General features: G+C 52.6%; 1 protein-coding gene across 4 annotated transcripts in view; it reads left to right on the forward strand.

Moving 5' to 3' along the window:
* The first annotated feature begins 3,660 nt into the window (after window positions 1-3,660).
* The window catches only part of Insr (insulin receptor), a 141,088-nt gene continuing 118,763 nt past the window's right edge, over window positions 3,661-25,985 (forward strand). For all 4 annotated transcript variants that reach the window (XM_023705113.1, XM_023705114.1, XM_004644903.2 and 1 more), the window contains exons 1-2: window positions 3,661-4,210; window positions 24,323-24,874. In XM_023705113.1, coding sequence (XP_023560881.1) covers window positions 4,120-4,210; window positions 24,323-24,874 — 643 coding nt within the window. In that variant the 5' untranslated portion in view covers window positions 3,661-4,119. The remainder of the gene's footprint in view (window positions 4,211-24,322; window positions 24,875-25,985) is intronic.

Consider the following 25,985-nt stretch of genomic DNA (forward strand, 5'->3'; position numbering starts at 1 on the left):
AGCCCACCAGGGGGCGGGGCTGGCTGGCATGTGGTGCTGGGGGATTGAACCGCAGTCCCTGTGCTTTGCTAAGCTTGTTCTTAGTAGGTGCTTTAGACCACTGAGCCATCTCACCAGCCCCTGTCTTTCTTATTAGAGAAAACCCAGCATCAACCTTCATCACATAGTGTCTGGTGATTTGCTGTACCCTGAAGCCCGAAGCTGCTGTTGTTCCTTTTTTAAGTTAACAAATATGCCAGGTGTGATAACACACTCCTGTCATCCCAGCACTTGGGAGGCTGAGGCAGGAGGAACACTGCAAGTTTGAGGCCAGCCTGGGCTACGGAGTGAGCTCAAGCCCAGCCTGAACTGCATAGCAAGATCCTGTCTCAAAAAGACAAAAAACAAAACAAAACAATCCACCAAAATAAAAAAGTAAATAAACAGACAACTCGGTTATGCCCCTCCTAACAAAGTCTTTATTCAGGACAGGCTACATGTATGGCAAGTGTCCTATGAGACCAGCTCTTGTCATCTAGTACTTTTTATTGCAACTTTTTAATGTTTTGATAGCTTTATTTTAAACTTTTGCTCAGGATTTATTTGTTTGTGGTACTGGGGATGAGACCTAGAAGCTTATGCCTGCTAGGCAAGCACTCTACCACTGAGCTACACCCCAGTGTATATTTTGAAATATTTTATTTTCAAAAATATACGGCCCTTTTGAAATATTTTATTTTGGGCCTGGGTCTTCCTACATGCCCAGATTGGTCTTGAGCCAGTGATCCTCCTGCCTTGGCTACCAAGTAGGCTGGGAGTTCCGGTGTGTGCCTCCATACCTGGGTACACCAAAATACACATCTCACCATCCAGGGTGGGGGCTATGGCTCAGTGGTACAGTGCCTAGTTGGCAGGTGCAAGGTCCTGAGTTCCAATTCCAGCACTATGAAAGAAAGAAAGAAAGAAAGAAAGAAAGAAAGAAAGAAAGAAAGAAAAGACATCTTACCATGGTTTACTGTGTCCTGTAGAGTGACATGCTGTATAGCTTTGGAACACGGGGACAAGAAGCTACGCCATGCAACCTACGGGTGTAGTGGCTTTGTGTAAACATGCATTGTGATGTTTGTACAGTGACGAAACTGCTGCATCCGTGCATGGCTGTAGCTGGCAAGAAGCAGGCTGGGACTAACTGTGCCATTCTTCCTCCTGGACAGCTCTTGCCAGGGTCATTTACGGAGGAGATTGTAAGACAGCGGCTTTCTATATCTAGCCAATGATTTCAGTAGGAGGATTTCAGGTTTTAGATCTTAGGGCACCAGGGAGGGAAACCCTCTAAAGGAGAAGGGATGTGCCACGAGACCATCATGTGAGATAAATCAGACACAAGAGCTTAAATATCGTGTGGCTTCTTTTACACGAGAAACCCAAAATATAAATAAAGAGCCAAATAAAAGCTGGAGAAAAGCTAGGTGTGGTGGCACTCCTGTCACCCCAGCACTCAGGAGGCTGAGGCAGCAGGATCGCTGCAAGTTCAAGACCAGTCTGGGCTGTAAAGTGAGCTCAAGTCCAACCTGAACTGCACAGTGAGACCCTGTCTCAAAAAGACAAAAAAAGAAAAGATGAAGAATAGGAAATGAGGAGCTAGCTCTTTTGCAAGAGGAAAGTAGAGGAAGAGATGGAGGGGAGAGAGTGGTGAGAAGAGATGGAGAGGGGAGGACGGCCGGGAGAAGAGAAGGAAGAGACCCTTGGGGTGTGCCTTGCGTGTGTGTCAAGTCCTCACAGGCAGTGTCGTCATTGTACACAGCAAACGTGCTAATGGAAATAAAATGTTAAAAAGAAAAAAATCCCCTGGGCCTTTGCATGGGCGGTTTCCTCTGTGTGCACCTCTACCCGCTCCCTGGCCCACTCCCCACTCCTTTCAAGCCCTATCTCCTCTCCTCACCTCTTTCTGCATCCCTGTGCTTCTTGCCCGCAGGTTTCCCCCCTATTGTGGGCGCTTACAAGGAAACGCTCTATGCCTATTTACCCAAAGGCACTGTGGAGCCCGTCTTACTTATTGCCTGTGGTTTCTTTCATTCAACAAATATTTAGCTATCAGCTGAGACGGCAGGCGCCAGGGGTAACGAGGTAGTGAACAAGACCGACGAGATTCCTACCTTTGTAGGGTGGGAGGGAAGAAGGGCTCTAAAATAATAAATAAGAATTTCGGGGAGAGAGAAGCATGCTACAGAAACAGAGGGAAGAAAGGACCGGGAGGGAGGGGCCCTGAAGGCTAGGGCCAGGCTGCCAGGAGCAGGCAGGGAGGCCAGGCGGGGAGGGCGCCGCGGTCTGGCTGGCGGGAAGGACTTTTTATTTTATTTTTTAAAAATTGTTGCATCTTTTTGAGACAGGGTCTTGCTATGCAGCTCAGGCTGGCCTTGAGCTCACTTTGTAGTCCAGGCTGGTCTTGAACATGGAGCGATCTTTCTGTCTCAGCCTCTTGACTGTGGCAGAGGTGCACCACCCTGCCCAGCTAGGGTCAGGCCTTTTGGCAGGGTAAGTTTGACTTTTGGAGCAACGTTGGCCTTGCTCCTGAAAAACTAGTATTTATTTAATGCAGAGAAGGAGTGAGTGGCTTGGGTCTAGGGTGGTTTCAGTTGCTTTTGCAATTTTCTTTCTCAAGCATTCTCCAAATCCGGAGGCGTGAGAAATGCGCAAACGCATTACAAAGGTAGGTAGGCTAGGAGTTGCCCAAGTCACCCATCCCCGACTACACAGGAAGTGTGGGGTTGGGAGTCGCACCCCCTATCTGCACACTTGACTCGCCTTCCTGCAGGACCGAAGGCCTTAGCGACGCCCTGAGCATGGAGGAGGCCCCGAGACCCTAGGACTCTGCGCTCTGGCACCCGTGTTGGGATTCGAGCGCGTCCACCTGCCCGCTGTGTGAGGTCCCCAGCGCCCCTTTTGCTTTTTAGGAACTTCCGTATAATCTCCCGGGGTCGCTTCTTTAGTTTCAATGGCGGGCTGCCCTAGGGGCCCGGGCTGCAACACACTAGGAGCTAGCGGGCTGTGGACACGTGGTTGCTGCTGTAGCTGGCTGGGCGGGGGTGCAGGAGGGGAGCAAGGGCCTCTGACGTGCCTGCCCGGACACTGCAGGACCCGAATGCAGGCAAGGAGGATGGCTTGGGCTGCAAAATTTAAGAGAGTCCCCCCCCCCCCAACTTGACCAAGGGAAACAACGTTTCTATGCAACGTTTAAAACGATTGTAAGGAATCTAGACAATCTTTCTTTGTCTCGGAGTAACTACTTTTGAAGACAATGATACGACGTAGTCTGTTAGGCTTTTGTTACTTTGTCACATTTTGTTTTTTCATTAGAAGAAGAATTTCAAGATAATCTTCTAATAAAAAAAATATTAAAATGACAAAAGACATAAGTTCCGTGAATTTGGGTCGAGCATCTGGGGCGCTCCGGGGACCTGAGATTGGAGATTCGGTTCTGAGTGGGGCACTCACGCAGGGCGGGAAGCCTGGGTGCCCCTTTGGGCGCGGTGAGCTCAGAGCTGCGGGAGCGGGGCCCAGCGCGGGGAGGTGGAGTGGGCGGGTCCAGAGCGGACCCCGCCCCCAGCTCCTCCCCGCCCCACCCCCTCCCGGGGCCTCTCCCGGCGCACGGTCCCTTCCCAGGCGCACTCCGCGCCGCTTTTTCGCGCGGCCCGCACGGGGCCCAGCTGACGGCCGCGTTGTTTACGGGCCCGAGCAGTCCTGGCTCCCGCCGCCCAGGTGCCCGCCCGCGCGTCCCTCTGTCCGCGCGTCCGCCCGTCCCGCAGTCCGCAGATCGCGGCCCGGAGCGCGAGGGGCCGAGCGCCAGGAGCCAGGGACGCGGCGCGGAGCTTCGGGCCCTGAGATCGCAGGCCGGGCCGGGCCGCGGTGGCCGGGAGGGGGTCGGGGCCGCCCGCGCCGCGCCTTGCCTTCGCGTTCCAGGCGGCGAGGCTGCGCCTTCCCCGGCGGTCCCCAGGCCTCTCCGGTGCGCGCTGAGGCCGGGTGTGGGACGGAGAGAAGGGCCCGCGGCTCCGGAGCCTCCCGGGTGGCCGCCTCAGATGATGCCCCCCGCGGGCCGGCTCCGCGCGCTCTGATCGGCGGGGACCCCGCGCTCCGGGAGCCATGGGCGCGCGGGGGGCGGCGGCCGCGCCGCTGCTGGTGGCCCTGGCCGCGCTGCTGGTGGGCGTCACGGGCCACTTGTACCTCGGAGAGGGTGAGTCTGGGGGAGCGAGCGCGGGCGGTGGGGAGGGGTCCCGCCAGCCCGCTCGGCCGAGGCACAGCCCGAACCTTCCCTAGGGGTGGGGGCGTTGGCCGGGACGGTGGCCGGGGCCCCGCGGCCGGGCGGGAAGCCGCTGACCTTGGCCTTTGCCCGACCGGGGCCGGGGAACTTTGCCCCAGTTCGCGCCCTGCCGCCGGCGCCTCTCCTGAGCCCTGTCTGTCCCCCTCGGGGAGCCCAGCCCGCGCGGGAGACGCAGAGACACGCGTCCTCACAGGTTCGCCGCTGGGAAGTGAGGTCGCTGGGTCGGGACGGCTTTGGATAGCCAAGCGCCCCGGCGCGTAGCGTTTGAAGCCAAAGGCCGGGTGCCCGACTCCGAGGGAGACGCTTCTGCAGGGAGAAGGCACAGAAATCCCCATCGCCTTTCCTTGGATCTAGACTCGTGTCCCCTCGAGTTCACGCCTCGGTTTCCAGATGGCCCGAGTTTGTTCGGCTTCCAGATGGCCAGAGGCGGGCTCCTCTGCGCCGCTTGGCAGCAGCAGCGATTGTAGTAGCGGCAGTGCGGTTTCCCAGCGAGATCCTTAGAGTAGGAATCACCAGAGGCGCTGAACTTGTCGCCGCCTATATCCTTCCTGTGACTGCTGGAGGCACATCCTCAGTGCACCCCTTGCACGGAAGGGTAGACTGAGGCGCAGACCGGACCTTAAGGTCCTGGAGAGAGGCGGGCTTGAACCTCTCTGTCTGGTCCTGTTCCAGGCTGTGGACTCCAGCTGCCCCTCAGCTTCCTCCTTTGACCTTGAGGATGGGCTCCCCAAGGTCCTGACCTCCTGGGTCTCCTTCTTGGGTGTCACACTGAGAGGACAGGCAAGCCCTACCAAACCCTGAGCGTCCTCCTCCCGCTTGACACCCGCCCTTGGGATGGCGCACCCAAAATTGAAAACCAATGCAAGGCAGTGTAGTGAGTTTTCCTATGGTGAGGTGTGAACCTCTGCCTTAAAGATACCTGTTGGACCACTGCTTTAGATCTCTCCATAAAAGGAAATTAATCATGCCGAGGAGGGGGCTGCACAGTCAGGGAACTAGTGGAGGGTCCTACGTTTGCTGGTGGGGCAGGAGGCGTGGGAGTTGATCTACAGCTTGGCTGAGCGGGTTCTGCTGCTGCATAAGGGCTCCAGGCAGCCGAGGGCCTTGCATATGGTAGGTGCTTGCTTTGGTTCTTGCTAAGAAAATCCAAGACGCGTCTCTAGACCTGTCCACGGCTCTGTGTTCCTGTGTGCAAGTGTGCAGGGTGTGGTGGCACTCGAGAGGCTGAGGTGGGAAGATTGCCACAAGTTTGAGGCCAAATGGATTTACCATTTCTTGTGTGTGTGTGTGTGTGTGTGTGTGTGTGTGTGTGTGTGTGTGTTTCTGATACAGGGTCTCTCCTATGCGGTTCAGGCTGGCCTTAAGCTCATTTTAGCCCAGGCTGATCTCGAATTTGTGGCGACCCTCCTGTCTCAGCCTTCTGAGTGCTGGGATGACAGGCGTGCACCATCATGCCTGGCTAGCCTGCTAGTTTCTTAACACACAGTTTTTGCTCTGAGGTCCCTCCTCCACCACCTCCGATCTGGGATAATGGTTAACAAAACCCTATGGAATAATTGAGATGTGATGTCTCCTGGAGGCCCTGAAAGGGGCAACGGACTTTCCAGATCATTAATTTGTGACGTCCACCAGTGCAGCGCTCTGGCTGGGGCAGGGCGCGGAGGGTGGTAGTTCGAGTGTTAAAGGACAGATGGATTCATCCTCGGAGGTGTAGGGGCCGGAGTGCCTCTTCCCCATCCCTTTGCCCTCCTGTGGAGTCCTCCGCTGCATTATGCTGGGCATCCTCCCCCTCCTTCCCCTCCCTCTGGGTGGGCTGGCTCTGTACAGCACCCTGGAGGTGCGCATTGTTCACTGAACTGGCCTTGTCTCCCAGGTCCCCCTAACCTGTGCTGCTGTCCCAGAGACCCAGCTGTTCCCTTCCTCTGCACTCATTCAGAAAGATCGAGGGGTAAACCCCTTGGGGTCCCTGGCTTACCCCACTCCGTCACTGACTTCCAGTTCTGTGTGATTCTAGCCAGTCCTTGGTGACTTGCAGGAGTTGGCAGAGTCGTTGTGGGCGTCCTGAGTGCTCTGGGGTGCTGGGGGCGGCCCTGGTCCTCGCAGCTGGGGGTCTTCCTTGCGGCTCTGTTTTAGCTGCACAATGCACGATACTTAAGGGCTCTGTCCGCTGTGTCCTCCTGACTCTTCCACTTGTCCCTCCCTGTCCCCACCTCTGTCCAGAGCCTCACACACCCTTGAGCCCTTCCCTTTGTGAGCACCTAACACCCACGTGCAACAGCCCTGCACCCCTGGCCTCTCCCGCAGCCTCTTGGGCTGGTCCTCAGGGTCCTGGCTATGTCACCTCCAGCTGCTGTCCTGGGCGCCTGGTCTGGTGTGTGCCTCCCCAATTGCTGGTAGTGCTCCCCAAGGTGACCCTGCCTTCCTGTCTCTCGCAGTTGTCCGCCCCTTCCTTCCCTGTTGTGTGTGCCCATCCAGGGCCCAGACTGTTCATTGACCTGCGGCTCTTGGGCTCAGTCATATCTGGTTGCACCCTTTCTGACACAGCAGGGGTCTTGATCACAGCTCTAGTCCTCTGGCTGAACTGTGCCGCCTGTTCTGTAAATAAAGTTTTATTGGCACAGGGCCATACTCTTCTGTTTAAACATAGCCAAGGCTGATTTTATGCTCTGCTGGCAGTACCTGCAACAAACACATACACAAACAAACATTTATACTTTAAATTGGACATGGTGTCTCGTGCCCGGACCTCTGGGAAGCTGAGGCAGGAGGATTGCAAGTTTGAACCCAATTTGGGCAGTTAATCAAGACCCTGTCTTAAAGAAGAGGCTGGGACTGCAGCTCACAGCAGAGGCCCTGTCTTCAATCCCCAGGGCTGTCCCCCTGCCCCCAAGAAAAAGGAAGACTTCAGCTCTTCATGGAGAATTTGCCAACTGCCAGTCTTTAACCTGGACCACACCGCTGCCGCCGCCACCTATACCACGTCTTTTCCTCCTCCTCCTCCTCTTCCTCTCTCCCTCTCCCTATTTTCTCTTTCTACTGCTCTCCCCCTTTCTTTTGAGGCAGGGTCTTGCTATGTGTTTCAGGCTGGCCTTGAACTCACTGTGTACCCAGGCTGGCTTCAGACTTACAGCGCTTCTCCTGCCTCAGCCTCCTGGAGAGCTGGCAGGAGGCATGTGTGCCACCACCCTTGTGTGGCTCTGACTTCCCGACAGTTGCTGATTGTGTGTTCCTGGCCCCCAGGGAATGGGTGGAGTGAAATGAAATGGGAGGTGGGATTTTCCTTTGGCCCACACAAGCCATGCTAATGAAATAGTGTTTAGTGGGTGGAATAAATGGTCCCAAGGGTGAGGAAATAAAAGGGACCCCTCCCTTCTGGCTGTGTGTTTGATCTTGGGATGTCCTGATGTGAACGTCTGTATTGGTATGGAAGGCGGACTCTGACTTGAGAACCCAAGAGGACAGGGGTACTGTGAGACCCTTTTTTCTTGAGATGCTATTTTGTCAGTTTCTGTTGGGGGTACAAACAGGAGTGGTGTTTTCCACTTGGGTCACAGCAGTTGGATTGTACTTATGAGGGTTTTTTCTTCTGTATTTAGTACAGGGTCTATAGGGTCTCACTACATAGATTGGAGTTGTAGTGATCCTCCTGTTTTCAACCTCCCAAGCGCTGGGATTACAGGTGCGTGCCGCCACGACCAGCCTCAGTCACTGTCTCAGCATGCCCTGGTGGCGGGACCGTGACCGTGACAGCACTCCATGGATTGAACCCAGGCCCCTGTGCTCTGCCTAAGCAGGCGCTTTAGTCTGCTGAGCTATCTGGCCAGCCTTTTGTTTTTGTCTTTTTGAGACAGGGTCTCAAAGTGCAGTTCAGGGGGTCCTTGAACTCCCTCTGTAGCCCAGGTTGGCTTTGAACTTGTGGAATCCTCTTGCCTCAGCCTCCTGTGTGCTGGGATGACAGGCCTGTGTGCTGCCACACCTGGCTCCTCTTCAATCATTTGTACCTAGAAGCATCCTATTCCTTTACCCAGGAATATATATATATATATATATATATATATATATTTGTGATACATAGTAATAGCATTTGTCTTGGGGGGAATCCTGTACACTTGAAAAAGATGTGTTTTTAAAATTATCACCCAGTGGGCTGGTGAGATGGCTCAGTGGTCTAAAGCACCTACTTAGAACAAGCTTAGCAAAGCACAGGGACCGCGGTTCAATCCCCCAGCACCACATGCCAGCCAGCCCCGACCCCTGGTGGACTGAGCTGGCCACACACACACACACACACACACACACACACACACAAATAAATAAATAAATAAAATTAAAAAAAAATAAAATTATCACCCAGTGCTGTGCAGTTTGGGTGTACATTTTACGGATTTCAGGCCGGTCAAGCGCCTGTTTTCAACAGGTGGGGTCCTCGCAGCCCATACTCCTCCTCATGCCCCTATCATAATGCCACCCAGCCCCAGGCAGCTACCAACCTGTTCTCTTTCTAGCTGTCTCTAGATTTAACAATTTGTAAGGGGTGAAAACATCCCTAGGGCTGAAGCTCCTGGTCCTCTTACTCCCAGATTCTGTAAAATCACCTCAGCTATACAGATAGGTGATAGCTTGGTTGTCCAATGGCTCCACGCTCAGACTTTCCACTCTAGCAAAGTTAAAAAAAAAAAAAGAAAGAAAAAGAAAAAGAAAGAAAAGAAAAGAGAAAATGTCTGCTTGGTGTTTATAGTTTTGCTTGATAGTTAACCCAAAACTCCAAGTTTAAAAAATCCCATGTGGAATTTTGCACTTCAGTTGCATAAAATATCATAACCGGGACACCAAAGAAAGTCAGTAATGCCAGCAGAGAAGCGGAGGGGAAAACTGAAACTGTGATAGAGTTCAAGAGAGACGGCCTTGCAAAACGTGCGCCAGTCGCGGAAAATGAATTTGTGAGCGGCACTTGGGGGCCACTGAATTGGTGATTTGGTTTTCCATTCTTTTTTTTTTTTTTCAGAACCAGGGATTGAACTCAGGCCTTTGTGCTTGCCAGGCAAGTACTTATTCTACTGTGCCATCTCCCTGGCCCCCAAATGGCGGAGGGATTTTTTTGGGGGGCGTGCAGAATGCCTTCAGGGCAGGTCTGGTTTGGCTTGAGGCTGAGGGGAATCGAACCACAGCATCCTGAGCTCGACTGCTTTGTTTCAGCAGGCACTTAAACACCAGAGCTAATGGGCAGGCCCCCTCTTTTCTTTTCTTTTTTTTTTAAATCACTTATTTATGTGGTACAGGGTCTCACTATGCAGCTCGACTTGTACTGAACCTCCTGCCTCAGCCTCGCCAATGCTAGGATTACACGGGTGTGCCACCATGCCTGGTCTTGGTGGCCGGCTCAGCAGCGCGACATGCAGTGCTGGGGATCTAGCCTAGGTCTTTGCACTTGCCAGGCAGGTGCTTAGATTGCTAAGCTATCTCCCCAGCCTGCCTGCCTGCCTGCCTGCCTGCCTGCCTGCCTGCCTGCCTGCCTTCCTTCCTTCCTTCCTTCCTTCCTTCCTTCCTTCCCTCCTTCTTTGAAACACAGTCTTACTGTGCAGTTCTGGCTGGCCTGGAACTCATGGTGATCCTCCTACCTCAGCCTCCTGAGTGCTGGGATTGAAGGCATGCACCATCATGCTCAGAGTTTGGAAAAATATGCTTCTCATGGGACAGATATGTTCAGTTGTTGAACTTTTCCGTGGTTCTTTTTGGCTGGCTCAGCCTGCCCTCAGGGCTGGGCTGGCGCAGCGTGTGGTACTGGGGATTGAACTGTAGTCCCTCGCGCCTGCCTGAGCTTGCCCAGGTGCTTTAGACTGCTGGGCTATCTCGCTGGCCCAAACGTTTCTGTGTTTGAACACAAACTGGGAACAAATCGAGTTTGGCGACCGAGGTGTCCCTGTATTTGTAGCACCTCAATCAGTAGTGGTCATGTTTGTGGTCCCTTGAGGCTGTGTGAAGAGTGCAGTTTGCTGCCAAATGGGGGCTCTCTGCTGTCCCTCAGTGCTGCTGCTGTGGACTCTATTCTCCTCCTTGGGGACGAGTGCACCTGTCCTTTGTGTGGTACGTTTGCTGCCTGTGCTTTTGCATTTTGTGCCTCTCACTGGGGACCTGCTCTCTCGTGTCCCCCAGGCAGGAGGGCAGTGCACGTCACCATGAGGAGTGCCTGTGTGCTGAGGTGACTGTGCTCAGATGTGGGTGACCAGGATGTGGCCCGGGGCTCAGTGTGAGCGAGATAGCGATGCACACACGCGCTGCTGGCATCTTTCAACCCTGTGGGCGAATGGCAGCGGTAATGCTCATTAATATAAACTTCAGAGCTTTTATTATCTGGACATTTAGACCCTTTTTTGGGGAAATTTTATCTTCTTTTTGAAGTGTATTTGGTTGTTACAGGTCTCACTATGCAGCTCGGACTCGTGGTGATCCTCCTGCTGTCAGCCTCCCCAGCCCTGGGGTTACAGGCCTGCACCACCATGCCCAGACTCTGGCCAGCTCAGCCTACCCTGGGTGCAGGGCTGGTGCAGCATGTGGTGCCAGGGATCAAATCGCGGTCCTTGGGCTTGCCTAAGCAGGCATTTTAGTCTGCTGAGCTATCTCACTGGCCCCTATTTTAGTTTTTATTTTTATTTTATTTTGTTTTGATACAGGGTCTAGCTATGAAGCTTGGACTTGTAGTCCTCCCCAGTGCTGGGATTACAGGAGTGTGCCACCACTCCGTTTTGGTGGTCAGCACGGCATGCAGCACCGGGGATTGAACCTGGGTCCTTATGCTTGTCAGGCAGGCGCTCATGCTGCCGAGCTACCTCCCAGCCCTGTTCTGGTTTTTATTACTGTATGTGTGCAGTGGGTAGTGTTTCCGCTCATGGACACAATGGATTTCAGTTCTGGTTTTCATCACATTCTGTCTCCTCCCCTCTGCCTCCATCTCCCGATCCCCTTCCACTTGAGAAAGATCAACTCCTTACTTTGTGTTATTGGCTTTTTACTTAACTCTTTATTTACAATTTGGATTTCTCATGGACAAGAAATATCGTGCTACTTAAGCCTGGTTTAGGTCTGATTTATTTCACTCAACTTTATGGTCTCCGCCAGGCGTGGTGGTGCACGCCTGTCATCCCAGGACTCAGGAGGCTGAGGCAGGAGGGTCGTTGCCAGTTCAAGACCAGCCTGTGCTACAAAGTGAGCGCAAGGCCAGCCTGAGCTGCGAGACCCTGTCTCAGAAACACTAACCAAACGGAACAAAACAACACTCCCCAAACAACAAGCAGTACGGTGTCAGGGTACATCCATTTTCCTATACATGGTTCAAGTGTTCCTTGGTGGCTGAGTAGTACGCCACTGTGTGGAAATACCACATTTTAAAAAAATCCATTCACCTGCAGATGGGCGTTTATACGCCTTCCAGGATTTCCCTAAGCTGTGCACGGACACTGTGGTGTGGTACTGTAGTTCTCCGGGGAAGACACCAAGAAAGAGAATTGCTAGATCAAACAGCATTTCTAGTTTCAGCTTTTGGAGGAATCTCCACACTGATTTCCGTCGTGGTTGTACTGGTTTAAAATCCATTTACTTGGGGCTGGAGAGATAGCTCAGTGTTCTAAGCACCTGCTTGGCAAGCGCAAGGCCCCAGGGTCCATCCCTGGTACCTCATGCCACGCTAGCCCTGAGCCAAGCAGGCCACAGAAATGGGATGTGGTGGCGCACACCTGTAATCGCAGTGCTGAGGAGGCTGAGACAGGAGGATCACTTCGAGTCCGAGCTGCGTAGTGAGACCCTGTACCCAGTATATAAAATAAATAAAAAAGATTAAAAAATAAACCTGATATAGTGACAAAACACACAGAAAACAGAATCGATTATTGATCTGTGATTTAAAAAAAGTATGGGCCAGGACTCAGAGGAACGTGGGTCCCCACTTCCTCTACGTGTGATGGTTGGGAATTTGCTCATTCAGGTTTTCAGGCTTCTGTGTGGGGCAGACCTCGCACAGGCAGCGAGGGCTCTGAGGTGTTTCCCTGCCTCTGCAGTTGCGGATCTGGGCGTGTCGTCACGCTGGTTCCAGCCGCGGTTCGAAATGAACTTCGAGGATGAAGTTTTAATGTCCAATCTGGCTTTTTTTCCGATGCTGTCAGTGAACAGGGCCTTGTCAGGTTTAATAAAAGCCCCCATCTTGTGTTCAGTGGGATGCTAGGGTGGGATTCTTGTCTCTCTCCTTTGCCTTTGGGGGAAGGTAGAAAACCGAGGTACTTTCCAAGCACTGCATCAGTTTTGAGTGCAGAGATGGTAACAGTCAGACAGGACAGAGTAGAGAGTTTTTTTTGTCTTTTTGAGACAGGGTCTTGATATGTAGCTTGGGCTGGCCTTGAGCTCAGTTTGTGGCCCAGGCTGGTCTCAAACTCACAGGGATCCTTCTGCCTCTGCATCCCCTGTGCTGGGATTATAGGCCTGCACCACCACACCTGGCTAAAGAGTTTAATTTTGAGACAGGGCCTTGCCACTCACTGAACGGCTCAGGATGGCTGGCCTGGAGCTTGCAGCCCTCCTGCCACAGCTTCCAGAGTGCTGGGCTTAGAGGTCATAGACGCTACCAGTTTCTTCTCCCATCCTCCGTTGTTGGCAATTCACTCTTCTCACCCACATTTCCCTGTTCCCAGCATTTCCTGCTCTGTGCCTGGGAAGCCCAGGGCCCTCCCCTGGGACCCGAGGAGCACCCTCCACTGGGATCTGGACCCATTAGTGTTTCCTAGAAAATAGAGTAGACGCTTAGAGCGGGTTGTGTCTTGCCTAGGACCGCATGTCAAAGACGAGATAGAGCTGGGATTTGAACCCAGGGCAAAGAGCCGTGGATAGCAAGGACACATCTGGGAGTCTCGGTCAAGGTGCTGGCGGGTTGCTTTCCCTGGATATCTGCCTGGTTAGGTCTCTCTTCTCCATCCTGGCTTTCCACAGGAGTTCTTCCAGCCCTGGCCTCCCCAGCCGGCCCGGGACCCTGGAGCCAGCACTGCCTGCCTTTCCTACAGTTCCTGGCAAGAGTAGCACACAGCCTTTCTTATTTACCTTCTTTTCTTTTCTTTTCTTTTCTTTTCTTTTCTTTTCTTTTCTTTTCTTTTCTTTTGGGGATTGAACCCAGTGCTTTCACACATCCTTGGTCCTTTTGACTTTTTATTTGGGGACCAAGTCTCCTTCAGTTGCTAGGTTGGCCAGGCAGCACGTGAGCTTGCAGCCTTCCTGCCTCAGCCTCCCAGCATTTCAGGATCACAGGAGCGTGTCACCATGCTTGGCTCCGTTTAAAATATTTTTGTGTTTTTTCTCATGGGTGGCGCGGCACAGTCCTAGGGCTGAACCCAGGCCTGTGCGTGCTCAGCACACAGACCCCTGACCTGTGCCCCCAGCTCCTCTTGTACTTCCTGACTCAGCGTCCCAGAGCTCAAACCTGCAGCTAGGAAGTGAGTCCAGAGTGCAAGCTTCCTCCTTTCTTGTCAACAACTGCTCAGTTCCTTTCTACAGAGACAACCAGTTGCAATTTTTTAAACTATCTTATTTATTTATGTGGTACAAGGTCTCACTATGCAGCTTGGACTTACAGTGATCCTCCTGTCTCAGCCTCCCCAGTGCTGGGGTTACAGGTGTATGCCACCATGCCCGGACTTACTTGTTGGCTCAGTGCACCCCGTGCAGGGGGGCGGGACCCAGGATGGGGATGGAACCCTGGTCCCTGCACTTGCCAGACAGGCACTTAGATTGCTGAGCTATCATCCCGGCCCTTTTAACTGTCTTTTTTATTTTTTGATATGCTCTTACTTTTCCAGAGACTGAAGGTTGTCTGTTTACTTGATGGTAGTTTCACCCACCCCCTGCAGGATGCTCTTAGCCACACGCCCCAGAACCCCTTGCGTGTCACTTTCGGGGGCGCCCTTGCTCCTTTCCAGGCTGTCTGCCCCCTCATGGCCCCCAGGGCCAGTTCTTGATTCTGTACAGCCATCACCCGAGCTGAGAATCATATTGAACCCACTTGTATTTTTTTAAAAAATTAAATTAGTTAATTGGTGTTTTGAGGCAGGGTTTCCACTTTGTAGCCCAGGCTGGTCTTGAACCCACAGCGATCTTCCTGCCTCAGCCTCCCGAGTGCTGGGATGACAGGCGTATGCCACACAGCCAGGACCACGCTGAAGTGTTTTAAGAAGAACTCAGAGTTCTTTCCATGGGAAGTATATGCAGTTTCAGTTGTGACTTCTCTTCCTGTCTCTCATGCACACTTTGCAATCTTTTTCATTTGTACGTGCTTACAATTCGTAATAAACACGCTGTGGGGGTCAGGCCTGTGTGAAGAGCACGTGTGTGCGTGCCTCCCTTTCTCTCCCCTCCCATCCTTTCTCTTATGCTGCTCTTTGAATCACTTATACTTTGGATTTCTCACAGAAGAGAGGCGGTGATGGGTGAAATGAATCTCTCTGGCTTTCTGTGATGCTAGACATGGCAGCTGGGCCCAGACGTGTGTCCGTCACGGTGGCATAAAGGGATGACTTTACTGTAGGGGCAACCACGACCTTATCTCTTGTCCCCCAAACTGAGAAGGCTCCCTGGTTCTTCCCAGAAAGTGTCGGGGACCCCGTGCATTGTATCCCGGCCACCACGACCTGAATGGGTGCTGGGCCACCTGGGGGGCTGCATAGGTGGGGGGGGGAACACATCATCCCGGCACTTGGGAGGCTGAGGCAGGAAGATCGCTGTGAGTTTGAGACCAGCCTGGGCTATGGAGTGAAACCCTGCCCCATCTCCGCGGTTTGCTCCCAGGAAGGCTTATCTACAAGTGCGTGGTGCTGAGGCCGCTACCCCATCAGGCGTCTGGGTCTGGACTGGTTGGTTTCTGGGATCGCCTGAGGATGGGCCGCTGGTTTGCTTCCGTTCTGAGGACTAATGTTAGTGCTGGCTGAAAAAACTAGCTTCATGCAAAAACACAGCGGCACTGCTGCTTTTGGGAGCCAACAGAACTGCATTTATAGCAGTCCTGAGCCCAGCACGTCAGTGTTGCCACCTTCCCTTCAGTTCTGTGTGGCATGGATCGGGTTCCTGGGGCCCTGGGCTGGCTTCTGCTCTGTCCCCTGCCCTTCTTGCTATCTGTGGACCTGCTTTTCCACTTGACCATTCCAGGAAGGTTGAAGCCTGGAGAGCTTCACTCGCCCGTCTGACGCCACGCGGCCGCCCAAAGCTGAGACCCCTAGCGAGGCCCTCCGGCCTCGTGTTAGTGAAGTCCTTGGTGTATCTTTTCCTTTGGGCAGCAGCTTATCGCAGTATTTAGCTTTCTGTCCTCTACCTGCTGGAGCGTCACAGCCTGCTTATTCTATGGACAGATAACCTGCTTCTTCCGTGGCCATCTCCTCCTGCACCCCGGCGTGATGTCCAGCAAACTTGGATACCCGAGAACTGTTTGTTAAAGGAATGCAAGAGTGATTTCCACATGACTTACCTTGCTGGCTCTGGAAGCTGCGTTAGAGTCCAGGTGTCCTGATGTCCCTTGCTGTGTCTTTTCATCTGTCATCTGTTTTTTTGGAGACAGGGTCTCACTATGTGGTTCAGGTCAGCCTTGAACTCACTAGCCGAGGCTGCCTTCAGACTCATGGGGATCCTCCTGCCTCAGCCTCCTGAGTGCCGGATTATAGGATTATGGGCACGCACCACCCTGCCCAGTGCAGGGAATCCTTAGGGCTTCCCGTTCCCTGGTGTTTCTGGGCTCTTGTTTCTCATGGTAACGGGTGGGCATTGGTTCCACTTGGCTGTGACTGCAGAGCTGAAGGACGTGCGTGGCCACTGCTCAGTGCCATCCATTCCTTGAGCCTCTCAGCGCGCTGCTGTGGCCTTGCTTGGCAAGGGCGGGAGGTGCTCAGTGAGGTGTGGGGGGCAGGGAGGGCAGGGGGAGAGTTCACATCTGGCGGTTTCTAAAACTGGTATGGGGAGTGAGCCGACACCTCAACCCAAGACTTGTTGAGGCGGGATGCCAGCTCTGAGGAGGAGCCGGTCTAAGACTGGAAAGAATGCAGAAGGGAACCCGTGGAGCCCACAGGAGGTCACCAGGAGCGTGTGAGGAACTCTGTCACAGAGGAGCCCAGATGGGGAGCGCAGCGTCTGAGCTCTGCGGGTTTTTGAACTCTTCTAGATGCTTCTTCCTTCCCTGCTGGGTTCTTTCTCCTCCTACTGTTCTCTTGGTGGAGAGGAAAATAAGGGAAGGGGAAGCTCCTTTCCGCATGGCTTTCTCGCCAGCCTGCTCTTCTTCTGGAGTTCAGGATGAGAAGGCTTACTGAAACCAAGGAGGCGTAGCTTCCCTCTGTCCCACAGGGCACCCGCATACACCCTCGCCCCGTCAGCCCTGGAAGCCGTGTCGGTGAGGGTGAACGTTCAGGCTGATCAAATGCTGACTCACACAGACTGTCATGTCATTTTAATTCATTCACATGTAAAGGAAATCAATACTTGGTAGGCACGGTGGTGCGCACTTGTAGTCCCAGCACTCTGGGAGGCTGAGGCAGGAGGACTGCACGTTTGATCCCACCCTGGGCAAACGTAGCAAATCAAGATACTTGGTCTCAAAATAGAAAAACATTTAAAAGGGATTGGGAATGTAGGACAGTGCAAAGGCCCGGGGCCTGATCCACAGTGCAGTAAGCCCAAACCAGCCAACGAAAGAAAGCTGATTCTGCACTCAAAAACTCTTGAGGGTGTTTGGAATAATATGGATATCTGAGCCTACATTTTTCTTATAACCTAATTCTCTCTGTGTGTCTGTCTCTGTCTGTCTGTCTGTCTGTCTGTCTGTCTGTCTGTCTGTCTCTGTCTCTGTCTCTTTGCCCACCCACCTCAGCGCCTCAGCCCAGGCTAGGGCCTTAGTACTGACTTACATCTCCAGACCTTTAAAAAGATTCACAAGACATAGTCTTGCTAGGTTGTTAGGTTCTGCAGGCTGGGCTGGAATTTGGAGTCCCCTTGGCTGGAATTTGGGGTTCCCCTACCTCACCCTCCCAGAATGCTAGGATTATAGGTGCACACCACTATGCCTGGCTTTAGGCATGTTTTATTTTATTTTTTTTGCAGAACCAAGGATTGAACTCAGGCCCTTATGCTTGCCAGGCAAGCACTTATTCTGTTGAGCCATCTCCCCGGCCTGGCATATTTTAGAAAGAACAAAGAATGTAAAACCCCATCGTAGCAGTTCACCAATACAGTTGGTACATTGGTTGGCTGGCAGAGCTGGACCTAGCACAGGGCTACGGTCCTAATGCCATGATTTGATTATCACAAAAAAGTACGTGATCCAGCGACTCAGCAGGCAGGGGCAGGAGGATTGCAAGTGCAAGACGAGCAGTTAATGAATTAAGGTGATCTTGTGCCAAAAATAAAAGTTTAAGAAGGGCTGCGGATGTACCTCAGTGGCGGAGCACTTGCCCAGCCTGTGTGAGGCGCTGGGCTCCATGCTCAGGACTCAAAAACAAACCGAAACAGAGTAACAATGTATACATATGAAGAAGAGGGTGGGGGAGGGCCAGTAGGGCCTCCAGCGTTATTTTTAGACTTTAGCATGAGAACACTTTCCGTGGAGGAGGAAACATTAGGCTGAGTTTGCTACCCTCTGCTCCCCCTTGGAGAGGGCCCCGAACCCGGGGCTTCTTCCCAGGAACTCAAGGCATCCTGCTCGCTGAAGCCAGCGGGAGTTTCTTCATCTCTCTGGCACCTTTGCTAACCTCTGGGGATTTTCTCCGACATCCCAGCAGTAAATTGCTCTATTGTTTTTGACTAATAGGCACACATTGGGCTTAATGAGTTGAGCCTGAGCTAGATTCACGGGAGATTACAAAAAGCAAACAGGAGTTTTTAAAAAAGCAAACAGGAGATTAAAGAGAGCCCAGCGATTCTTCATTGTCCTGTGCAATTACCGCCGGTTAACCTTTATTTATCGAGCAATTACGGCCGTCTAGCCTTTACTTGTGGCAGCCTTGGTCAGGTGGAATTCACAAGCCCTACAATTCTCCCGCTTGGAGCATGGAGCCCTCTGGCTTTCTGCATCACTACAGTTTGCTGTAGCACATTTTCATCATTCCCCAAGGATTTTTTTTTTTTTTTTTTTAATTTAGGACAGGGTATACAGGGTCTCACTGCATAGATTGGACTCATAGTGATCCTCCTGTTTACAGCCGCCCAAGTGCTGGGATTACAGGTGCGCTCCACCACACCCAGTCTCAATCACCTTCTCTGTGCACGCTGGGGGTGGGGCCAGCACGGCAGGCCCAGGGATTGAACCCCTGGCCCTTTAATCCGCTGAGCTATTTGACCAGCCTGTTCCCCAAGGGTTCACAAACCTTTCTGTTCCCATTTCTCACCTTCTCGCTGAGCTTGCAGCAACCACTCAACTATGTTTTGTTGGTGTGGCTTTGCCTATTCCGGCATTTTCTGTCCATGGACTTTTACATGTCATGGCCTCATGGGCCTGGGGCTGTCACCGAGTGGGACATTGTTCAGGGCCTGTCCACGGTCCTCTCTGGGTCTGTGGAACCCATTTTGTTCTACTCATTTATCCCTTGGGGGCCACACGGGGCTGGGTCTGGGTCTCTGTCACATTTCTGTCACTGGGATCCGACACCCAACACCTGTGGCTCACAAGAGGAGAGCTTTATTTTGGCTCAGAGTTCCTTGTTCACGGCTGGCCGATGCCAAGGCAGAGAAAAGATGGTGGCCGGCTGCCTGGGCAGAGGCAGCTCGAGTCCTGGTCTTGGGAAGCCGAGAGTGGAGCGAGGAGAGGGGCCGCAGATGGGGCCTTCCAGGGCCCAGGCCACGGGCCCACTTCCCGCCAGGCTATACGTCCCAACAGCACAGTCAGCCTCAAACTCATCCTGGGTGGTGAGCGTAGCGTCCCCAACCATGCAGTCTCCTTCAAAACACACCAGGGTTGTAGGGGACACTTTAGGTAGGCCCGACCCATCTTAGCTGGTTTCCAGTTTGGCTTTTCTGAAGCCCTACGAAATGGACATTTGCATCCCAGTGCTTTTCATTTGCCTTGGGTATATCTACCTAGGGGTGAACTTGCTGGGGTTTATAACAGCTCTTTATTTATTTATTTATTTATTTATTTATTTTTGTACTAGGAATTGAATTCAGGACCTTGTGCTTGCCGGGCGAGCGCTGTGTGGCTGAACTATGTAACCCAGGCCCCTTCATTTAGTATTTTGAAGAACTGGTAGACTTTCCCCAGAGGGCTGCGCAGTCGTACCCCACCAGGAGTGTCTGAGGGCTTGGTCTCTCTGCGTCTTTGCCAATGCACATCAGTCCCTCAGATTGTACCCTCCCTAGTGGGGAACCAGCACAGTCTCAGGGCAGAAGTCACGGTCACATCTCCCTGGTGTCCTGTGACCAGCTCATCTTTCTTTGTGTGTGTGTGTGTGTGTGTGTGTGGCCAGCTCAGCCCACCAGGGGGCAGGGCTGGCTGGCATGTGGTGCTGGGGGATTGAACCTTGGTCCCTGTGCTTTGCTAAGCTTGTTCTAAGTAGGTGCTTTAGACCACTGAGCCATCTCACCAGCCCCTCATCTTTCTTATTAATTAAAAAAATTATTTATTTATTTGGTATAGGGTCTCACTATGCAGCTCAAACTCAGTGATCCTCCTGCTTCAGCTTTCCCAGCACTGGGATTCCTGCTGTGCGTCACCACACCCAGTTTCGGTGGCTGGCGCCATGTGCCCAGGCTTCCAGGGCTGGCATGGCATGCAGTACCAGGGATCAAACCGGGTTACTTGTGCTTGCCAGGCAGGCACTTAGACCGCTGTGCTGTCTCCCCAACCAGGCTAGTTCATCTTTGAATACACACTTATTCTGACTTTGGTTCTTGTATGGTTTGGAACAGATTGGACAGCTGTTCTTTGTTGTGTGTGTGTGTGTGTGTGTGTGCACGCGCGTACATGTGTTGCATATGCACGTTCATGTGCGTGTGTTTGTGTGTGTCCATGTGTGTGTAATGAAATACAGACTGTGAAGTTCAAGCCTGAGAAATCCAGAGATGGAGTTTCTGGTGCTGAGGGAATGAAGGACTCCCATTTAAATGTGAATTTCATATAAAAACATAAGTTCCTTTTGTATGTGTGTGTGCACAGCACTGGTAACTGAACCCAGAGCTTTTCCAGTGAGCAATACCCCAGCCATTTTTGTGTTATTTATTTATATTTGGAATAAGGTCTCACTTACTCCCTAGTTCAAGCTGGCACTGAACACACTGTGTAGCCCAGCCTCAGAGTCTTGGCGGTCCTCCTGGCTCAGCCTCCTGAGTGCTGGGTGATAATCATTCACCACGATGCCAGCAGTTTTTGAGACAGTCTCACTAAGCTGCTAAATTGCCCAGGCTGGGCTTGAGACTGGGATCCTGCCTCAGCCTGTTTGCAAGCCCTGGATTATAGGCAAGCAGCACCACCACGCCTGGCTGTACAGAGCGGCTTTTAGGGTTTAGTATATCCCAGACATTGCATTGCATGGGATATACTTACCTTAAAAGATTCTTCTTCTTCTTCTTCTTTTTTTTTTGTACATCTGAGATTCAAATGCAATTGCTAAATCTGGCCATCCTGCCTGTCCGTGCTGGGGGGTGTCTGGCTGACTGCACGCAGAACTGGGCTTTCTTTTTTGTGGGTGGGGCTGGGGCCTGTTGGGGGTGTTGGCAGTGCGGCGTGGACCCCGGGGTTGTGGCTGTGGCTGTACGTGGTGTCTGTGGCCCCACCTGGTGTCTTGGCCCTTGGCCTATGCCTTCTGTCCTGGGGGCGCTTCTACTGGGCACTGCTGGGTTCAGACCTGGGACAGCAGATATCAGGATGGTGACCTTTTCCGAGGCGCTGGATACAGGGCCTCCTGTCCTCCTTCCTAGGGTGCGAGTGTGGGACTTAATGCATTCTGCACCTGCTGTGAGCCGGGAACACAGGGACTTTCTCCCCGAGTGATTGTTTGCCTTTGCAGTTTCGTTCTAATTTGTGCTTCTCTTGTGGGTGGTTCTCAGGGTGGATTTTTAAGATCTTTTTTCGAGCCATCTGTTTGCCTCAGAGCTATCGGATGAAGGTTTAGAATCTTGGAATGAGACAAGTAGGGGTTGTGTACTAGGCTTTATGAAGGGTATGGGGAGGAGACTTTGTTTAAAAAGTTGGATTTTTCATTTTCTTTTTTTTTTTTTTTTTTTTTTTTTTTTGAGACAGGGCTTCACTCTGCAGTTCAGGCTGACCTTGAACTCAGCGATCCTCCTGCCTCAGACTCCCAAGTGGTGGGGTGACAGACATGTGCCACCAGGCCTGGCTATTTTGACAAATGTTAACTCACATTCAAGGGTCACAGGGAGGGCTAGGGATATAGCTCAGTGGTATAAGTATCTGTCTGGCAAGCACAAGGTCCTAGTTTGGTTCCCAGTACCCCCCATCTTTAAAAAAAAAAAAAGCCCAAGGAGATAAGAAAGACCCAAACTGACATTCTGAGAAGAAAGGCAATCAGGGAGGGCTGTTTCCAGGAGGAGGCGTTTGAACTGCCTCTTATTTTTTTTTATGTGTTTGGTACAGGGTCTCACTACGCAGTCTGAATTCGTAGTGATCCTCCCGTTTTCAGCATCCCCATTCCTGAGATTACTGGCTTGTGCAACTGTGCCCAGGACTCTGCAGCTGGCTCAGTGTGCACCAGGGGCGGGGCTGGTGCAGCATGTGGTGCTGGGGATTGAACTCCAGTTCCTCTGCTTGCCTAAGCAGGCACTTAGTCCACTGAGCTATCTTGCCAGCCCTTGCACTGGCTTTTGAAGCATGACAGGACAGCGTTTAGAAACAGGACTAGGGGGTGAAGGGCATGGCCTGGCAAGAGGCCTGACCAGCTCGGAGGGGACTGTACGCCCAGGGAAGTCAGCAACAGCACAGCTGGCACGAACGCAGCCTCACTGAAGTCAGGTGCTGCCCCAGCGCTTGCCCTGTTATCCTCTTGTCACAGGGTGGGCATGTGACAGAGGGGATACGGAGTCTTGAAGTTGGGCCACAGTGCTTGGCTGGGCTGTTCAGAGTGGCTCAGGGGATGGGGCTGGTGTCTTGGGGGCTGCAGCAGCCGTGCAGCTGGGGTCACAGGGAGCCCCAGAAGGGGGCAGGGTCTGGGAGGCACCACCTCTGGGTGGGGGAGCAGGTCGGGGTTTGCGCAGCGGGTGTGGAGATCGGACAACCTGGGAAAGCACTGGCCACACCCCGGTGAAAGGTAACCAGGCTTGGTCCTAGGCCAGGTGGGCAGGCCAGGAAGAAGAGACAGCCAGAACAGCAGAAGGGTGCTCGGCCATCCTGCCCAGTGGGGATGAGGCACCTCTCCCTGCCCATCACTTCCTGAAGGCCTTCCTCGTGGGTGCTCAGGAGCCGGCAGCGCCCTTTCTCCCTCTACACCTGTTGTGTTGCTCAACGCCCCTTAATCTTATTGTCCTGGTTGCGTCAGAGCAGCGCGATGATTTTGCGGCTTTCACGGAGCCCTGCCAAAGGAGTTATTTTCTTTGCCTTTCGAAAATAGTAATGTGGGCAAGGGTGCCTTACAGGGAAAGCCACTCACCCGGGCCACCCCAGGATTTGAAACTCAGCGCCCAGGACCTACCCCCATGAGGCCAGCACCATCCCTCTTCCTTTTTGTTTCTCATCTTATTTTTAAGTAATTTCAGCAGGCACTGGCCGGTGCACATATGAACAGTGTGCTAATTTTGTCCGTGTCTGCACTGTGTACGGAGCAGTTCCTCTCTGGTGTCTCTTATGTCCTCGTGGCAAGAACGTTAGAAATATCTCCTGTAGCTATTCTGGAATGTTGGAGGTCTGATGAAAAAATCAGTGAATACTTAAATTAAAAATGTTCTAATAAAACACACCTTACCATGAATCCTTCTCAGAATCCTCCCCCTTGCTCCGAGCACACCTGCCCCGCTGTTCCTGCTGCTCTCTGGAGCAGTTCTGGAGGTGCTCCCTCGTGAGTGTCTGGGCTGTGGTGGCTTCCGCGACGTTCTGAGCTGGTCCAAGACATTTCTCTGTTCGGTTCATTTTGACCTTGGCGAAGGCCCAGAAATCGCACAGTGCCAGATACAGTGAACAAAGTGGATGAGGCCACACTGAGATATTTTTAGGAGCCTGCCCTTCTCTTGAGAGGCACTGGGGAGCAGTTGTATTTTTCACCACCTCTTTTAAAGACGCTCCCCAGAGAGGACTCCCGGAACTGCTCCCAAACACTGCAAGGACAATGCATGTGTTCAAAGCGAGGGGGAAGATTTTGTGGGGAGTGAATGGCAGTGTGTCTGTTATTGTCCTAAGTTTTTGAAAATGTAAGCATTCACTGAGTAATTTGATCATTTCTTGCATGATGCGTTGTCATTCACTGACCACGCTGTCCCATGTAGCAGGACAACAGCACTGGTTCCTTCTGTCCTCTGGTTACTTTGTGCCACTGGCCAGCCTCTCTCCTCTTTCATATTGCCCCCCTCCCCAGCCTCTGACAGCCACCACTGTGCTTTTAATTTCTATGAAAATGACCCTTTTGGATTCTGCATCTGTCTTTCCGTGCTCTGGCATAGCATTCACGGGCGTCAGCCATGTTGCTGTGAATGTCGGGATTCCTCGCAGGGCTGAGTTCTCTTCCCTCAGGCTGCCTGTCTGTGTGTCACATTTCTTCTGTCCATTCCTCTATGGGTTGACCTTTAGTCTGATGGCTGTTATCACAAAGGCAGTAAATAACAAAGGAAGGTGAGCAAAGGAGGAACAGTGGAGAAATAGACACCAGTCAGGGGCCCGGGAATTGGGATAGGCATTTGTGGGAAACACTTCACACCTTCCTCAAGCACCACCAATAGAACTACTGTAGATATAGCCGCTCTGGACCTGGGCTTGTGTCCAAGGGATGGGAGGTCGGTAGAGCGGAGTAGGGGGCAGCCCTTGGGCTCTTGCCTGCCAGCACCTGTGCTCACCTGTCTCGCTTTCCTCTCATCCACTTCCAGTGTGTCCTGGCATGGACATCCGCAACAACCTCACCAGGATGCACGAACTAGAGAACTGCTCTGTCATCGAAGGACATTTGCAGATCCTCCTGATGTTCAAGACGAGGCCGGAAGACTTCCGCGACCTCAGTTTCCCCAAACTTGTCATGATCACCGATTACTTGCTGCTCTTCCGGGTCTACGGGCTTGAGAGCCTGAAGGACCTGTTCCCTAACCTTACGGTCATCCGTGGCTCCCGCCTCTTCTTCAACTACGCGTTGGTCATCTTCGAGATGGTCCACCTCAAGGAGCTGGGGCTGCACAGCCTCATGAACATCACCCGGGGCTCCGTGCGCATCGAGAAGAACAACGAACTGTGCTACTTGGCCACCATCGACTGGTCCCGGATCCTCGACTCCGTGGAGGATAACTACATCGTGCGGAACAAAGATGACAACGAGGAGTGTGGGGACATCTGTCCGGGCACGGCGAAGGGCAAGACCAGTTGTCCTGCGACAGTCATCAACGGCCAATTCATAGAGCGGTGCTGGACCCACAGTCACTGTCAGAAAGGTATGCCGGGGCCCAGGTGCTCCGTGGCTCTCTAGATCGCGGCCGTGGGGTAGGGGCTGGGCTGTTGCTGAGGCAGAGATGGCACACGCTCCGCAGAGCCTCCGTGCCGACCGCTTTAGGCTGCAGAGCAGTAGACCGTATCCAGGAGGCAGTAGTCCCCGGCTCTCTTGGCACCGGGTTCAGTTCCACGCAGGACAGTTTCTTCGCAAATATGTGGAGAGATGGTTACAGCATGATTCTGTGGAGCTTGCATCCCAGGTCCCTTGAACGTGCAGGTGACAGGGTTCATGCTCCTGCAGGGGACAATGGGAAGGACCTGGAAATACAGATAAAATTTCCTTGGTCTCCCAAAGCTCCCCTTTCTGCTGTGTGAGTGGGGCCCCAACAGACCCGGGACTGGGGGCCCCGGGGGCCCCTACTGTGGGGGATCTGCTTTAAAATCCCTGAAGTCACCAGCAGTACTGAGCCCCAATAGGGTTCTTGCATACACAGCCATACTTACACGGAATTTTAATGTATAAAGCAGGTACAGGAAGAGATGGGCCCCGGTGACCAACAATGCACTAGAACTCTTAGAATAACCTGTGGTAACAAAGTGTCCCATACCATCAGGCACTGTGACACTGTGGCTGTCAATCTGATAACCTCGTGGCTACTAAGCTGCTAAGTCACAGAGCAGGGTAGCTTGACACTGCATCCTACAGCAGTGCCCTGTGAAGACTTGGTTATTTCTGGGGTTTTCCCTTCAGTATTTTCAGACCACAGTGGGCTGTGGGTCTCTGAAGTCAGACTGTCTCCTGGAGTGAATTCTGCCCCTGCCGTGGGAAGGCAGCCAATGCAGGTGTGAACACATGGCTGGGGGCTGTGTCCTAATAAAACTTTATTTACACGGACAAATCGGGGTCAGATTTTGCCCCAGAGCCCATCCACTGCCATCTCCTATGCCAGACAACGAAGTCCCCTATGTTCCCCTTGCTTCAGAGAAGGAAAAGCAGGGTACGGTGTGCATTTAGTTGTCATTGAAAAACAAGCTTATTTTTAAGTGAATATAAAATAATCAAAATAGACCTGCTAGACATTTGGCCAAGGAACTTCATAGAAAGCAAAACAT

This window comes from Octodon degus, unplaced genomic scaffold (genome assembly GCF_000260255.1).
Source record: "Octodon degus isolate 3935 unplaced genomic scaffold, OctDeg1.0 scaffold00214, whole genome shotgun sequence".
Lineage (NCBI taxonomy): Eukaryota > Metazoa > Chordata > Mammalia > Rodentia > Octodontidae > Octodon > Octodon degus.